At 40.4% G+C, this 17,800-nt stretch overlaps 1 protein-coding gene across 1 annotated transcript in view; it reads left to right on the top strand.

The window, feature by feature from the left end:
* lhfpl3 (LHFPL tetraspan subfamily member 3) overlaps positions 1 to 17,600 on the top strand; it is a 61,480-nt gene extending 43,880 nt beyond the window's left edge. The window contains exons 2-4 of the mRNA XM_015960752.3: positions 9,002 to 9,232; positions 11,504 to 11,563; positions 17,464 to 17,600. Of these exons, the coding sequence (XP_015816238.1) occupies positions 9,002 to 9,232; positions 11,504 to 11,526 (254 nt within the window). The 3' untranslated portion in view covers positions 11,527 to 11,563; positions 17,464 to 17,600. The remainder of the gene's footprint in view (positions 1 to 9,001; positions 9,233 to 11,503; positions 11,564 to 17,463) is intronic.
* Positions 17,601 to 17,800: the final 200 nt, after the last annotated feature.

Here is a 17,800-nt window from a genome sequence, read left to right as displayed (position 1 = left end):
TAATCTACGAAATCCTGGTGCCGTGAGGTCCACCCGACTTCTGACAGTCCGGATCTGCCGGGGGTCTCCGCCAGGCGCGCAGATAGGGTGGGGGGCGGGGGGACAGGGGGGGGGGCAGGGTGGACATGGGCAGGGTGGACATGCCCCCCACACACACACACACATACAGATTCAGATCGAGTGTGTGTGTGTGGGGGGGAATGTCCACCCTGCCCCCCCAAAATTACATCCATGGCTCCATCACATCTCATTATTCATATCTTGTCATGCATAATCATTAGTTTAGAAAAGAATAAAATTCCTTTTTAATTATATACTGACTCTGTCAGTATATACTGTTTGGATTAATACCCAAGGTGGGGCCAAGTGAGTCAAGGAGGATGACTGCTTATACTGAGCCAGGATTCTCTGGAGGTTTCTTCCTGTTAAAAGGGAGTTTTCCTCTCCACTGTCGCTGCATGCTTGCTTAGTATGAGGATTGCTGTATAGTCACTGACACTAGTCAGTGACTTGATGCAATTTGCTGGGTTCCTTATGTAGGAAACATTATTTCTGATTGGCTTAATGAACTGTGAATTGGAATGTTTATTATGTGAAGTGCCTTGAGACGACTCTTGTCGTGATTTGGCGCTATATAAATAAACTTGAATTGAATTGAATTGAATACGAAGTGTGTTTATGGTCCCCGAACAAGCAAGGAACTCTAGACTCTTCTGATTAAACATTCAAAGATCAATCAGGTTGACATTTCATATCTATATGGATTCATCACATCTTATTGGTCATAACGGATTTGCAGTTGTCACGCTAAAAACTGTGACCGCTACAAAAATAAAGGGGAAGAAGAACTGAAGTATCACAAGAGAGCTGCTGGCACTTAATGTTGAATGCACAACATACTTCAACAAGCTCCCAAAATTGAGAATATTTGGCTGGAAGTACTTAGCATGTTTCTTTATTACACCACAATTAAAAAGCAAACTTACAAATTCACTGGAGCCCTGTTGGAAACAGTGTGGACACATAGGTGCCAACCACTCTCACATCTTTTGGGTATGTGATAAAATAAAACCATTTTGGGATCAAATATCCTGGGAAATGACCATTCTACTTGGATATAAATACCCAACATTGAGAAGACGCTACTTTTTTGTCATCTAATTGAGAACTCGGCTCAGGCAAAGGATTGGTATCTCTGTAAAATTTTGTTAATTTGCTTGTAAAAAATCAATAACCAAAAGATGGTTATAAACAGGAGCCACCAAGCTTGGACTGTTGTAAGGAGATTGTGAACAATGTATATGAGATGTATATAAGATTACCACTCAGCTGAGACTGAGAGGAGAAATGTTCTTCAAAAAATGGTAGAAATAGGCTTCATACTTTATAGGGTGTTTGGATGCTGATGATAACAAGGGCTCTAAGAAAATTGGGTAAATGAACTGGTAAAGCCCCAAGATACCGTCTTCTTTACCCATTTCTTTTTCTTTTTTTTTTGTCAGCTTTGCTTTATTTTGTTGTATGTTTGTTTTGTCTGATGATAAAATGGAAAATTAAATAACTAAAAGGTAAAAAAATAAAAAAATAAAAAAAGAGCCACATGTGGACGATACGTACTAATAGTGTGTCAGAATGGGAGACATTTCAGTGATTATCCAACCACAATCAAAATTCACTCTATCCAGATGGGGTCATTTATCTGGAAGAGGTTTTTGTCTTCATGTTTTTTCAACAGTAAAAAGCCAAAGTGAAACAGAAGTAAAGCGGCTAATTTTTAAAGCACTGATTACAGATCGTTTTGTGAAAATGTGAGGAGTAGAAGTTAAACGTCAATAGATAATAATAAGTATAGATATTAATAACGTAGGATATCTGCTACTTTTAACTGATATCTGATGTAAGCTGACTCTTAATGTCCACTACTGATATAAACAGATACAAATATATGCCTGATTCTGATTCTAAATTAATATGGCATTTTCCTGTTACTGACTTAAATTGAAGTAGTCGTCATTTTGCTCAGAAAATGTGTGCATGATGGGAGATGTGTGATGTTAGTAATGTTTTAGTTTTGTTTTTTATGAGAGCGGGACACATCGTATATTGGTATCGGAAAATTAAGAGTCAGACAATATCGGCATATCGGTAAAAAAGTCAATGTTGAGCATAATTCGACGTTATCCGTGCAAAACATCATAACTCAATTTACGCTAGGTCAGTTGTGCCAGACAAACAAAATATCTCCAAAACGAAACCTCAGATCTGTCACATTGTGACATTTGAAGTGCAAGGAGCTGAAGAGTTTGATGTATAATATGTGCATAGTATGTAAAAGTTAGTCATTAAACGAGGGAAAACTGAGACAGATAATACCTGATATTACACATCAGACACGCCTAACAAATTTACAATATTTCTACCTATGTAAGGTATTGAAACATTCGTTACTAGACACCTTTGTTTTGCACACTAAACATGCTTGGAGCGTGTCGTCGGGATGACTTTCTGCTACTTTCACTAAAATCTTACCTCGATACCAAAAAACCTCACAGAATTAGAGCAATTTTTAATGAGCTGTGGTGGCCGAGCAAAATTCTGTCAGCTCTAATGAGTTCATGCACTAACCAAACTGAGACTCTTTATCCTTTAATTCTGTTTATATCTGCTACGACCAGCTCAGGAGAACATCAAACCCTAATTAAAGTAAAGCAAGAAAAAGAACCATCAAGTTCGATCCAGGATTCCAGAGTTCTTATAAGTTCGGACTTAACCAGAAAAGCTCGAGTCGATGTCTCTCAGGCAATCAGAGAATGAGACGCAGCGCCGCGCGGTAATTGCCCTTCTCTTCCCTCTGATGGAGAGTTGTTCTCAGAAGTCCAGTGTGAAATTTAGCTCATTACTTCTCCTCTCCTGCAGAGTACAGCCACACGGAACAAGGCCTTCCATTAAGGAGCTCGTGAGTCTTTCCAAACAGACGCCGTCCTCCAATTTCCAGCTGTAAAGGGTTAATTTTACATCTATTTAATGAACCATAAGACATGTGATTCCATGATAAATATGAAATCAATCTTGTGGATCTTTGGGTAATTTTAACCAGAAGACTGGAACTTTTTATTGCAGGGATTATTTGACAACTTCGTATTAACTCTGAGACAAGAGAAAAGAGTCAAGTTTTAAAAGTTTAAAGATTTATTACAAAACAAATTAAAACTAGACTAACTTTAAACACTAAATGTATGGTGTAACTAAGGTGAAGTGAGATGGAGAATGGTGTGGTGTGGAATGTTGTTAAGAACCAGCAAATCCGGGTAAACGATTAGGTCTGATGGGAGTGAAGGTTATTTCTTCGCGCTAAGCTTTGATTTGGAGATTCATAAACACATAACACGCCATTCTGTCGGTCTCCGTACCCTTGGCAGAAGTCCCCATCTAGATCAGGAGGTGTAGAGGTCCAGCTTGGACCTTTCTGGAGCCGAAGCCTGTAGGAACAGCCGTGGCCGCCGACCAGTCCAGTCTTGAGATACTTCCGGGTCACGACAGTTTTGTTGGCATCTAGCAAGACCCAAACCTGGGTCGTGATGGTTCAGCTTTTATTCTGAAAGGAACCGTTGCAGCAGTTGGAACAGCAACAGATTTTATCCAGCTTGCCGTTGGTTCTTTCGGCTGAAGAGGAAAGTTACGGATTGGCCACTCCGACAACTTCTCTAGAACGCTTTGAACTGGCGTTAAAGATGACGTGGACATAGTTTTATACTTCGGATGTTTTGATTTACGGTCGAATGAAAAGATGACAGATTTACCAAGCACCACCAAAACCACGCCTCCGTCAGATTTGGCAGATTATGATTGGATCAGTAAAAGATGTGTGTGATGTGGCTCAACCTTACGTGTGATCAGTCTCCAGTGGAAACATTTAAAGTTATATTACTTATTATATTCTGTAGGATTATAATATCAAGTAATTAATATTTTCACTTCACAAATTGGTTCACATTTTATTATTGATTAACACTTTGTTTGTTTAGCTTATTAAAAATAGAGTTCTTTGATTTATTAAAAAGAAAGAGTCCTTTGTCTTCATTCTTCTCTTGGGCTGGAAAGGAAACCCGTTTAGAAGCAGACGCATGAGATCTTGAGCAATATCTCATGCAGATTAGTTCTTGCTGAGGAGGGGGGGGGGGTGACTTTTAGGTGGAAAACAGTGATTTCATTCTGTTACACAGCTGACCTCAATCATCTGAAGCGTAACAAACTCGGATCACTCAGCTGTTGAGTAAATGTTACCATCAGCTCTGAGGTGGTCCGTTTTGAACACACGGTTCCTGTGAAGATGTGAGACGAGCTAACCCCAGTCAGACGTGTGAGGATTTGGTATTATCCGTCACTATTTGTGACAGAAATTTTGTGCAGATGCTTTTTCATCCATCGTGAAAAAGGCTGAAGGGCTGTTGAGATGAGAGGAATTTATTGGAGGTTTGGAGAGAGGTCCACAGCAACACAACAGCTCTGTGCCATCCTAAAAATAAAACACGTTTGCCAAAAAGTTGCCCGCAGTCTCGGGGAAACAAGTAGAGTTTTGTCAAGAAATCAGGGAAGAACGATCGAAAGATACACCCGCCGAAGCAAAGCTTTATCAAATCAAATTAAACTATTTATATAGCAATTAATCATACAATGCATGCAACTCAAAGTGCTTGACAGATTAAAAAGGCCCTGCATACTCACATTCCCTCCTATCCCCAGAATTTAAAAACAGTCTTGAGAATAAAAACCCCTTCACAACACTCATCCTCTGGCACACACACACGCGCGCGCGCGCGCACACACACACACACACACACACACACACACACACACTCACTCGCTCGCACGCACGCACGCGCACACACACACACACACACCTCCATGGAAAAAACAGAACGAACAGAGTTTAGATGACCCAGACCTGCTAAGATAAGGAAACGCCATCAGGGGAGCCATCCGCCCCGACAGCAGCAGATCAACAGTAGCAGCCAAGGCACCAACACAGGGCGCCCAGGGCAGGGAGGGCGGAGACCCCCACATCCACCCAGGCACACCTGGAAAGCACCCAGGTCGCCACAGCCGACCACCGCCCCCAGGGCAGAGGGCTCCCAAAGACGAAACACTGGAAAAAGGTTAAATTAAGGTTAAAATATAAAATAATGAGCTAAAATGAAAATTGTAATATAAAAAGTTATATAGATATTAAAATAATGTTGATCATAAATCTACGGTTAAAAAAATATATATATATAAATAAATAAAAACTGTTCAAAAATAGCACGTATAAAAAATATATACAATAAAAAAATGAATAAAAAAATAGATAAATAAATAACCTAATTAATTTAGTGTTTTTTCTTTAGTGTTTCTTTAAAAGGATCCCGTTTGTTTAAAAGACACCAAAGGACGAAGGTTAAATCAGTCCGTGGGAACACGCAGAGTCTAAATGACGTTCCTTTAGTGACTGCAGATTTACTTTAACAGTACAGCCACAGCTGCAGCACATCTTGAGGCGCCGGGATGAGTCGGAAAGACAAAAACCTGTTATCTATCTGATCTTGTGTTTTCCCTTCAATGCGAAGCCTGTGGGAGATGGAAGACGTGCCGCTGGGATGGCGTTCAGTTCCACTCATTCTATTAATATTACAGCTGAGAAACCTGCAGGAACAGGTTGTTTACACAGAATAGAAGTTTGTGTGCTTTGCCAAATCTAACAAAAATGTGTCTGACTTAGATTTGAGCTTTTAAAACCCTAAAAGTTCTGTGTTCAAAAGAAACCTTTTTTAAAAAACCGAATGATTTCCTGCGATTTTTATGTTTTTTCCTTATTTGTTGCCCTCGACTTTTTCTTTTTAACGATGCAGAAGAGCTGCCCATCTTTTGGAAGAAGGATGCTGATGATGTGTCGTCTCTGGGCATCTTCTGGGCTGGATGCTAAGCTTTCCAGCCAGGGAGAAGATAGAGGAATGGAGGGAGAGATATTTCCAGAGATTATCAACCAGTTTAATCCAATTGCAACTTGCGTCAGTCTTCCAGCAGGATGCAGATATGCTCCTCTAATGCCTCTTAAATACTTCAGTCCTTTTTGTTCTCAGTATCCCTGAAGAGTTGTCTCCATCTAATGCACGTTTTTATTATTAGCCGTTGCTGAAGGGCAAAAGGTGAATTGTTCTTTCTGTTTTGGTTTATCAGCAGTTTTAACAAAATGTCTGATGAACCACGGGACGGATTCAAATGAAACCTTCATCGGATGCACATCTGTGGCCGATTTACACACATCAGCTAACTCACTCACAGTCGTATCATAAGAAGCCAGGTGAGGTGGTTTAGGCATCTGGCTGGGATGCCTTCCACAGTCCCCATGGCGACCCAAGAGAGGAAAGATTATTTCTCACAGCAGGCCTGGATGAGCTGGAGGAAGGAGGTCAGTCAATCAATCAAAGATACTTCATTAATCCCAGAGGGAAATTAGAGTTTCAGTACACAATTCAGAGATCAGACATACATGGGCAAGACACATGACAAGAATTGGTGCCTGGTCATTCGCAACCCTGAGTCGCGCTACCTTAATAGAGATAAGAGGGTTACATGAGGGTTGGTTCAGGTGGAGGGGAAAAAAGGCACTTGAGAGCTACCCTCCCACCAGGAGGGCAGCTTTGCTCTGCAAAAAAAAAAAAAAAAACCTCAGACAGATATGCAACAGACTTCAGACATTACACAACATAAGTGTCCACTAGGTGGGGTGGTGGGCTGGGACTATCCCCACTTCAGTTCCTGCAGCCACGATAAGCAGCGCATGTCACCTCAGTGTGGATGGGGGGGGGGGGGGTCATTGAGGGTTGGAGGGTTGCAGTGACCGGAACGTTTCAGCGGCCTTCCCGCAGTCCCGCCCAGGCTGGGAAAGGAGACAGAGTTGAGTTGCCATAGCGACGGCACATTCCACATATCTTCTGAGGGGGAAGTTTTCGTTGGAGCCTTGCAGGCTCAAGGACGCCAGATTCCGATTAGAAATTGTTTTGGGGCCAGACAGAGATAATTTCCTCTGTCTTACAGTTTGTTGGTCCTCAACCTCTCAGAATCCCAATAATGGACATTAAACTATCCCAATCCGTGCTGATTCGTCCACTCTCTCCTTGATGGCATCCATCGTTTGTGCCAATATATGAATCTCGGCCAAAGTTCCAAGCTTACGATTCATCTCGACAATTATGTGAGTCTGTGAATTCACATTGCGGTGATCCGGCCAATATTCCTCGACAGCTCGTTAATTTTCCATTCAGGAGGTCTCAGGTAGCTTTTTTTTATTGATTTAGTAAACAAAAAAGCTACTTCTGGCAGCATTTTTCACAAAGAATATGGCAGTGCCATACTGACTAAGACTGTGTGTGAAAACAGCAGAGACAGAAGTGTCATTAGAGGCTGCGCTTCCCAACAGCCTGTCATCATCAGCCGGGCAGCAGACAGCGGCTGGTCCATCTCCACTCATGTCAACACATGATGCTAGGAAACGTGGAAACAGATTTACACCCCTACTCTCGCGTTTATTTGTTTCCACTTTAATCTCATGACACCCAATTTCATCTCATTGGGGTCGCTGCCGGACTGCTGTAAGACGCTCAACTCAGCTCGCCACACTCACCACCTAGCAAAGTCTAAAATGAAGCTTTCTTTCTGCTGCCATCTTTTTCAACCACACTGTGAAATTTGCTAAAGATCAGCTGCTCTGCTCCTTTACTTTTAACTTTTTGTTTCAAATTGTCATGTTGCAGGTTAGGAGGTTAGGACCCAAGATGCAGAAAACCCCAGATGACACGAGGCAGGAGCGGTTTAAAAGTAAAATCCTTCTTTATTAAGACGAGGAACCAAAAAATCCAAAAGGGCAGGAAGTCAAAAACTAAGTCCTGATCACCAGGAGAACGAAAGCTCACATAGAGCACAAAACAACGCTGACACAAAACAATGGACCGACAAGAAAACTGACACACAGACAGGGCTATATACACTGGGGCATGATGGGAGGCAGATGGGCTGCAGGTGTGTGAGGAGAGAACCAGGTAAAAGCAATTAACTAATCAGGGAGGAAAATAACATGACCTAAGAGTAAAACCTAAAGACAAGAAAAGCAACAACATAACTAATATTCTAAGGGCAAGAAAAACTACAAACACCGGTAGGAAAAAACACACTAAAGAGACTAATAAAATGAAAAGCTGAAACTATAAAAACTGAGGAGGGGTGACTGGGGAAGACTGAAGGAACACAGGACCTGGGAGAGATGATCTGGAGGGCTGTAGATCTGGGAACACATGAGGAAGACGTAGACAATGACACAAGAGGGCACTAAGATACACAACAGGAGAACCTAGAGACGAATGGAGAACACAAGGAGACACATGAGGGGAGACGCAGACGCAGACCATGACACAAATATGTTGAAATTTATCTAAATTTGACTTATTTAAAAACACTTGGTATAAAATTTTAAATCTCTACAGGCGTGTCATCAAATAAGTGGTATTAAAGTGTTGGCGCCGCAGTCAATTAAAAAAATTCAACTTAAAAAAATCGAAGAAATTTTTTTTTCCAAAATAAAATCCAAACGTCGAGGAAAAAAAAAGTCACAGTTTCAAATAAATTTTTATCTCATTTAAAGGTCAAAGCTCTGGTAAAAAAAAAACACAGAGTTTATTAATAAAACTAACTTTTATGAGCTTTAACATTTCAACTCATTTCTCAACACTTCCTCTTTCACACGTCATAAACTGAAGTGTGTGTGCAGGTAGATTAAAACTTGTGTAATCTGCTGCTCAGGAGCATGCTCACACTCTTTCCTAACAAAACAAACATGCTGCAGACCTACTTTTTAAATAAACGACACAATGTTTTTAGGTTTACCTACAGTGTCGACTCCAACACGAGTCCTCCCCTGGTAGCTTGTTAAGAAACGCTCATTCATCGTCCTCTCCTCCTGTTCCAGGTACATGTCTGATTCTGGGCTGCATGATCTACCCTGATGGCTGGGACAGCGACGAGGTGAAACGGATGTGTGGTGAGCAGACGGATAAATACACGCTGGGTGCCTGTTCGGTACGTTGGGCCTACATACTGGCCATCATGGGCATCATGGACTCTCTCATCCTCTCCTTCCTGGCCTTCGTTCTGGGAAACCGCCAAGACAATCTGATGTCTGAGGAGCTGCTGGGAGACAGTAAGAAGAAAAAACATCATTGTTAGAATTAAGGAAAACCTTTAAATTACACTCGACATTTGGTAAAACTGGGCAACACAGAGGCAATTCAATGTGCTTTCCATTAGTGAGAATAGCTCGACCATTAAAACAAGGTGACAGCCCAATTAAAATACACAAATAAATTAAGATCAAATTAAATACATGAATTTACTTCAGATTTAAGAATCAGAAAGAAGACAACCTCGACCGGAAAAGGGGGGCTTGCCAACTCCGGGTCGGGAGAGAGGTCCTACCTCAAGTGGAGGAGTTTAAGTATCTCGGGGTCTTGATCACGAGTGAGGGTAGGAGGGATCGGGAGATCCACAGGCGGATTGGTTCGGCGTCTGCAGTGATGCGGACGCTGAGCCAATCTGTCGTGGTGAAGAGGGAGCTGAGCCAGAAAGCCAGGCTCTCGATTTACCGGTCGATCTACGTCCCAATCCTCACCTATGGTCATGAGCTTTGGGTAGTGACCGAAAGAACGAGATCGCGGATACAAGCGGCCGAAATGAGTTTCCTCCGTAGGGTGGCCGGGCTCAGCCTTAGAGATAGGGTGAGGAGCTTGAACATTCAGGAGGGACTCGGAGTAGAACCGCTGCTCCTCCGGATCGAAAGGAGCCAGTTGAGGTGGTTTGGGCATCTGGTCAGGATGCCTCCTGGACGCCTCCCTAGGGAGGTGTTTCGGGCATGTCCTGCCGGCAGGAGGCCCCCGGGTCGACCCAGGACACGTTGGAGAGGTTACATCTCCAATCTGGTCCGGGAACGCCTTGGGGTCCTGCCGGAGGAGCTGGTGGAGGTGGCCGGGGAGAAGACGGTCTGGAGCTCCCTAGTTGGGATGCTGCCCCCATGACCCGGACCCGGATAAGCGGAGGAAGACGACGACGAGAAAGAAGACAAAGTTTAAGTGTGAGTAGTTACAGCGCAGAAGGTGCAGCATAAGAAACAATCATTCAAAAGCTGATGAATAGATGGAAGTTTTCTCATTTTTGATATTTTAGGTCAATATTAGAAGATTTCATGCTGGATTTGTAAATCAAGCATTGTCCCGCCATTGAGAATCAACCACACGTGAAATAACATTTTGTCAAATAATTAGTGAAAGTGTGATTAACCTAGCAGAAAAATATAGACATTCAAAAATACAGGGATGATAAATAAAAATAAAAATGTATTTATATGTATTATAATTACCTTAATATTAATATATTTTAATTATTTAAACATGTATAACAAACAAGAAACTTTGTTGTGTGTGAACATTAAATTTAGAATAAAATGGACCATCTTTTGTACATTTATTTTCTTTTATTGCATTTTTTTAATTCATGTGTGTATAAAACTACTTTAAATGGGAGCATAACAAGCAAAAATTACTGCAACTATGTACTTTATCATAAAATAAAGATTCCAAACACCCCTTTTTTTATTTTTTGCTTTATCATCATAAATATCATGATTTAATTTTGAGGCTTTAGCTTCTGTGTGGTTTTCCATTCAAATGCGTTTTAGGCTCTAAGAAAATACAGCACACCAAAAACACCAAGCTGCCAAACCTCCCATCCAACCAGCAGCTTCGTAATTAAAAACATCTCCTTTCTTTTTCCTTGTGTAATTTTCCTGCATTGGATGGGTATAAAACACCACCTTCTCAGTTGTTTTGTTTTCTTCTGTGGCCGGTGAGACTTAGATGGCACCGATTCTCGAACCCAAAAACAAAACAATGCAAATGGAGCAGGGATGAGATGAAAAGCATGAAGGGAGGAGACAGGGATGGGTGTCCTAGAGGAAAAGGCACAAATATCAAGGGTTAATTGAAGCCCGGGGACGCTGGATGGAGTGATGAATTACTAATGGCTGTTTACACAACTCGCTGCCAGCCTGTCTAAATGAATCACAGCCTCCCTGTCAGCCAGGACCGTTTCCTGTTATCTTGTAGCATCTGAGAGGAAAAAGTCATTAGGAAGCCAAGAGGAGGACAAGACAGAGAAGAGAGGAGATAATGAACCAAAAAGGAGGAAACTGATGGGAAAAATAAGCAAGAAATTAAAACAAACTCAAGGAAATATAAAGCATTTGGTTATTTTTATTTATTCTTGTTAGTTTAGTGAAAAAAAGTGACACAAACATGTCAATTTAATTCATTTCTTGCCTCTGCAGGGTTAAAAATGTATCCCACACTGACATCTGCTGGTTAAATGTTGAACAGCAATCTTGACCAAATTTTTTAAAAATACTTCTTTTCCTCTTCAGAGACTGGAAACAATGTGATTTAACTTCTGGAGATGGAGAAGCAGTCACACACGCTGGCAGGTATGTTGTCAACATTTTAACCCATTTGCTGTCGTTTCCTTTGCTTATTGTCTGGCAAAAACATGAGAGAATCTCAAACTTGGAAGGGAGATTGAAAATATTGTTTTCCTGGCGATTGAACAAGATTACATAATATAAAAGAAAATGTTATTCCAAGGAGACCTACAGCCAAGAGTTTAAAAATACTTATTTCTGACGTCTGAAATCTGCCTCTTTGTTTTATTTTCTTTATTTTACTGAATCTGCCAACAGCCTTACTAGCAGGCTTCCTCTGGTTAGAACATACCGTAATTTCCGGACTATAGAGCGCACCTCAATATAAGCCACACCAACAACAACAAAAAAAAGGTTTTCTACACACACGCCGCACTCGAATACAGCAGTCACATGCAGGTCTCCGGCGCACAGCGCATGTACGGCCATAACGTAAGATAATTAGACAGAAAGACGCTACAGTGAGGGTTTTCGTTGTTGTTTTAATTCAACAAAACAAATTTTAAACACGGGTGAACGTGCCTGCAAGTTTAGAAAAGAAAACAGCACTGATAGCATTCATATTTCTGGATGGTTGTAAAATAAAAACAGAGCTGACACGTTATTACCGGTAATTTGCATGCTTAGAAGAACAGCGCGCTGACACAGCATTAATAAGCCCTGGATGATTAGAAAATAAAAACTGCACACAAAACATGCCTGTTAGTAAATAAAACACACTTGCCTACCAGAAAAGTCATTCTCTCTCATCTTCCTCCTGCGCACTAAAGCCATTAAAGCCCTCTTCTTCAGTTTAGGATTAAGGTGTACAGGGGCCCATGGCTACACTTGTTCGGGACCAAAAATGCTTGATCGAAGCAAAATATTCTTATCCTATATTCTTATCTGCAGATATTTATTTTAATTAGGGCTGTCAAACAACTAAAAATGTTAATCTAATCAATCATAGGGTATTTGTGAATTAACCATGATTTACCAATATTTTGTGGCATTTTCATCCATTTCACCCCATTAGCAGGATCCGGGTTTAAGTTAGCATCCACCATCAGCGTCACCTGGCGAGGACCTTCTGCCGGGCTTCCATCAGAATCTACTTGAAGCAGGTCTGCCTCTGCCCCCAAGTGGACAAGATCAGCTTCTCTGTGACTGCTCGTTCCCTCCTTTGAGCTAGCATCATGTACCTCTGCCGCTCCAGCTAGCATAGCTCCGTTGCCTTCATCGTGAACGTCTGGCTTTTCTATAACCTGCTGTTGGGTCCAGCAGCACGTTTAAAATATCCTGACAATTTTGGGATTTTCTGCAGAAGATTTTTGTGCTTTTGTTCTTTGATTCTCTCATATTTTCTTTCTGGCATTTTTTTTTTCATTTTCCCTCGTTAAGTGCAGCAGCCTATGATACATGAATACGACGTGTCACGTGACACGTTACTTAACTCAAGACCGCCACAATGTTTACCCAATCAGTGTCGCTTATGATTTTGTCAGCCAATACAGTTCAAGAATATTCTTGCAAGTAAATTTTAATAAAATTATATATTTTTAGCTGGCCAGTGGGGGCCCCAGAACACACGTGGGCCCCTAGGTTTAAGCCATATCAAGCCTGTGCATTAATCCAGGCCTGGCTGTCATCATCCCCGGGTGATGCTGGCTTGAATAAGTTCTTCCCGCTGCCGTCTCCAGCGCCGAACCATGGATTCATTCTGGGACGTAATTTTGGGGGGGGACGGGTGGGACATGTCCCCCCCCCACTTTTTCAAAAGGCAGTTTTGGTCCCCTGCACTTTTTTCCGTCCAAAAACAATGTTACGCTCCATTAAATGGATTTGGTTGAGCACTAGGACCGAAACGGAAACCGGTTTACTATTAGACCCGCCCAAAAGCTAATCTATTGGCTCTGCTGATACTTGCTAACGTATTATTGGCTGTTGCTGCTGTCACTCAAGTTGTAAACAGTCAGAACGTGCTCACGTTGTTTTGCTAGTTTGGAGCCGCTAGGGAACACCGGTACTGAGTCACATCGTCAACTAGACGCTGTGTAATATCAGAGCTCAGCTCAGCTTCCATTACATAACATTTGAATAAGTGTTCATTTGTGAGTCTTTGGTAGTTAGGCACAGCCAGGAGGCAGCATATCAAGAAAACGAAAAGTGGAAATAAGAGACTTCTTTCAAAGTCAAAACGTAAGTTGGACATGTGACACCCCTGCATTAAGCTCAGACTCACCTCCTCCTTCACACACAAACTCAAAACTAACTTTTACAAACTCATCTCCTCCACATAACTGACTCCTCAGACACAATTTGTTCGTATTATTATAATAATTATTTTTTTATTATTACTATTATCATCATAATTATTACTAGTAGTAGTAGAAGTGTAACTTCAAAACTTTTATCATTTAACTTTATTGTAAACTTATCTATTGCAATGTATATTTTCACATTAAAAAGCTCTGAAAAATGAACAGTATCATCATCGTCAACAGATTTTTTTAAGCTTAATGTCAAAGATGTACACTTTTCATTAGATTTATCTTATTTTTTCCATTTATTTTTTGTGTGTTGAAATGCAACAACTGCTTAAACACTTTTAAGGGAAAAAACATATTTAATATGTTTTTATACACTCAAATGTTAGGGTGATGATCATGTGTAAAACATTAGTTCAGCATGTCCTCTAACACAGCAAATGAACAAACGGCCAGATCTCAGGAGGGACCGTTTATGTATAAATAATTTTTATACTTTTGACTAGGCCTGGGAATGTAACAAATTTTGCTGGACGATATTTTGTCCAACAAATTGTTGATGATAAACGATATTGTCAACATTATCTAGACCAAAATAACCACTAATATAATGTTAATATATCATAATAATGCAAGTACACCCTTTAAAATGCAACAAATAAACCTTAATTTAACATTGAAATGTCCAGAACCAGAACTTCTAAATGAATAAAAATAACAAACAAAAATTGAATAAAAAAGGAATCTCACTCCCTGTTAGAAAATGTTGCACCAAAAACAATAAAAAAGACCCAAAACAATAAATACAATGGCCTATCCATTGTCAACAGCCAAAACTGCACTTCAATAATGATAATAAATAAAAATAATAATAGAGTTGTACATTTTTTAACTTTGATATATATATATATATATATATATATATATATATATATATATATATATATATATATATATATATATATATATATATATATAGAGGATGGAAAAATTATTGAGATGGGCACGTGACGTGTCAAGGGGTCTTTACATAACACCCCCCACCCCAAATCCGCACAAGCCTGCTGTGTCCCCCCCCACTTCTGAAATCAAAATTTCGTCCCTGGATTCATTCATGCCAAGCTTATGTGCGGCAGCACTGTTTCCCTCCTTCACTGCCAGATCGATGGCCTTTAACTTAAATGCGGCATCATATGAACTCATACATGTAGTTACCATGATGAGGGGGTGTGGATTTGAAAAAAAAATCTTCGTCGTGCCGGCTGCTTGCATGTGCTAAATTAAAATGAGCACTTTCTTCGATTTCCACTTTTGACTTCCACCTGTTTCACTTTCTGCTAAAGCGCCCCCTGCAGGTGAGGGAAAATCTTCAGTAAAGCTGCACCTCATTATAAGCCGCATGGTTCAAAGCGTGGGAAAAAAGTAGTGGCTTATAGACCGGAAAATACGGTAACCTATTTGAATAATTTCATTTTTATGTTTTATTTTTATATTATATTGCAGGGAAGAAATATAACAAATAAACCTGTTCTTACATTCAAAGTCAGCTATTGTATATTTGTAAAACTGTGTATTTTACCCTTAAGACCTAGATTCAGTTCCACATCTGTATTCTAGTTTAATGAGTAACAATAAAAGCATTTTTCATTTTGGATTTTGTTTCCATCAAAGTTCTGCAGATTTAAGAAACAAAAATAAAAATCTAGCAGCAGTGCCTCTTTTCAAGGTCACGCAACACAGATGCTCTGTATAAGAAGGGCCAAAGCAGCCTCCACCTCCTGAGGAGGCTGAGGTCCTTCGGAGTTAGTTCCCAGCTGCTAAAATCCTTTTATCACTCTGTGGCTGGCTCTGTTATCCACTCTGATGTGGTCTGTTGGGCAGCTCTGACAGAGACAGGAAGAAACTGAACAAGCTAGTTGACAAAGCTAGCTCGGCTCTGAGCTGCCCACTGGATTCAGTTGAGGAGACGTGTAAAAGGAGGATGCTGAGGAAGATGACCTCCATCTTAAAAACCCTTCCCACCCACTGTGTGTTCCACTGTGGAGACCATGGACAGCTCCTTCAGAGGCAGACTGAGACATCCCAGATAAAAAAAAAAACGCTACCATAGATATTTCATCTCCTCTGCAGTAAGAGTGTAAAACTCCTCAGTTTAAGCTGTACTGGTATTATACGGTTACACAATAACATCAATACAATATTCAATATGTGTTCAATACCAGATTTACATTGTACGTCTGTGTCTCTTGCAGAATGCTGCATAGTGCTGGAAGCCAAGTTTTTCATTTTTTATTTGTGGTTTTTAGCGGTCGAAGGTTACAATACTAATTACTGCCTATGTGTATGAATACTTGTACCTTTGTTATTATTTATTTTCAAATTATTCTCTCAGGTGTTGCTGCTGCTGTAACAAGTGAATTTCCCCACTGTGTTGGGCCAATAAAGTCTATTCTATTCTAAAATGATTGTAGTGCCACCTCGTGGTTAGTTTTTGGTATTGCACACACAAAACATAAAAAAACATGCAAAATTTAACTTATGTCAGTCATTCATTTTAGACTGAGTGACCATCTAAAGGCTCAGGAACACTTTGCAGGTGTTTTGGATTCATTAGCTGATCAAAGGTGACACAGTCTAGAATACTGAATCTTTTCACAATATTCTAATTGTCTGACATGTTTTGTTTGGGTGTTTTTATAAGCTGTAAACCATAATCATCTCATTTATAACAAATAAAGGCTTGAAATATCTGGCTTTGCTTGTAATGAATCAATCATATTTTAGTTTCACCTTTTAATTAAATTACTGAAATAAACTTTTGCACCATATTATAATTTTTCGAGTTTCACCTGTAAATGCTGAAGTGTTTGTGGTAACCGGCAATGAGTCTCACATGTGGAGGAATGTGGTCCCATGCTCTTTTAGAGAACTTTTGTAATTCAGCAGCATTCATGGGTTTTCCAGGAAAAAAATGACATTTTAAAGGTCAAAGGTCAGACACATTCAGGATTTTCTGCTAGAAAGCAGAATTCATGGTTCCATCCATTTAAGCAAGTGGTTCAGGTCCTGAAGCAGCAAATCGACCCCAGACCATCACACTACCACCACCATGTTTTACATCTTGTTAACTTTAGGTCAGATAAAATGGGGAAAACAGCTTCCAGGAAGTTCCACAGAATATTTCCCCCAATATGAAACAGAACTTTGTGTTATTTTTAGTCAGTAGAGGTTCGGTATTTCCGTTCCGCTTCTTTCATGGCCTTTGACCTTAACCAAGTGCTTCTTACGGAGCTTTAGATGTTAGAAGTTAGGCTTCTTATGTCCCTTAATTCCTTTAAACTTGCTTTTTGAGATTGTTTAGCCTATTTCATTCTTAGCTGTATGGGTTTGGTGGTAATCAGGTGTGGCTGAAGATGAACTCAAAGTATTTATTTTTATTTCATGATTTAACAGCTCTGTGGGTGGAACATATTCTAGAAACGTTGTGCAACATGGCACCAATGCAGAAGCCTCTGAAATCTGTAAATAGCTAGTTTGCTGTAATAAAACTTAAGAGTTCCTGTTTTTACATCCTATTCTACAGTGATTAAATCATAGTCACTAATTTGATAGCGCTGAATGTTCGTGTAAAAAGTGGTGACGTTTGCCTCATGTCTGCAGGTCTTACAGCCCAGATGTGATGTCACTTCAGGATCCAGCTTCCATCTCCTGGTCCACCTGGTGGCTGGACTACTGAGCTGAAGCGTTTGGAAGTCATCGGAACGGAAAAACAAGAACAGGAGACAAAAGTGGACGCTTTCCTTCCAGGAGGCCTTTAGTTCTCTCTGAAAACTCCGTCTGTAAAATAATCTTCATACTCACCCAAAACTGTGTTTCTTCCTCACTCGTCATCATTTTAACAACGAAGGATGTTGGTGTGTATAGGTTCAGCTGGAAAAAAATAAAACAAAACACGTGCTAAAGCAGAATCCAGGACACTAACAACAGAAGGATCTCA

The sequence above is a fragment of the Nothobranchius furzeri genome, chromosome 1 (assembly GCF_043380555.1).
Source record: "Nothobranchius furzeri strain GRZ-AD chromosome 1, NfurGRZ-RIMD1, whole genome shotgun sequence".
NCBI lineage: Eukaryota > Metazoa > Chordata > Actinopteri > Cyprinodontiformes > Nothobranchiidae > Nothobranchius > Nothobranchius furzeri.
Note: the sequence above shows the minus strand (reverse complement) of the source record. Positions and strands in the feature narration are given on the sequence as shown.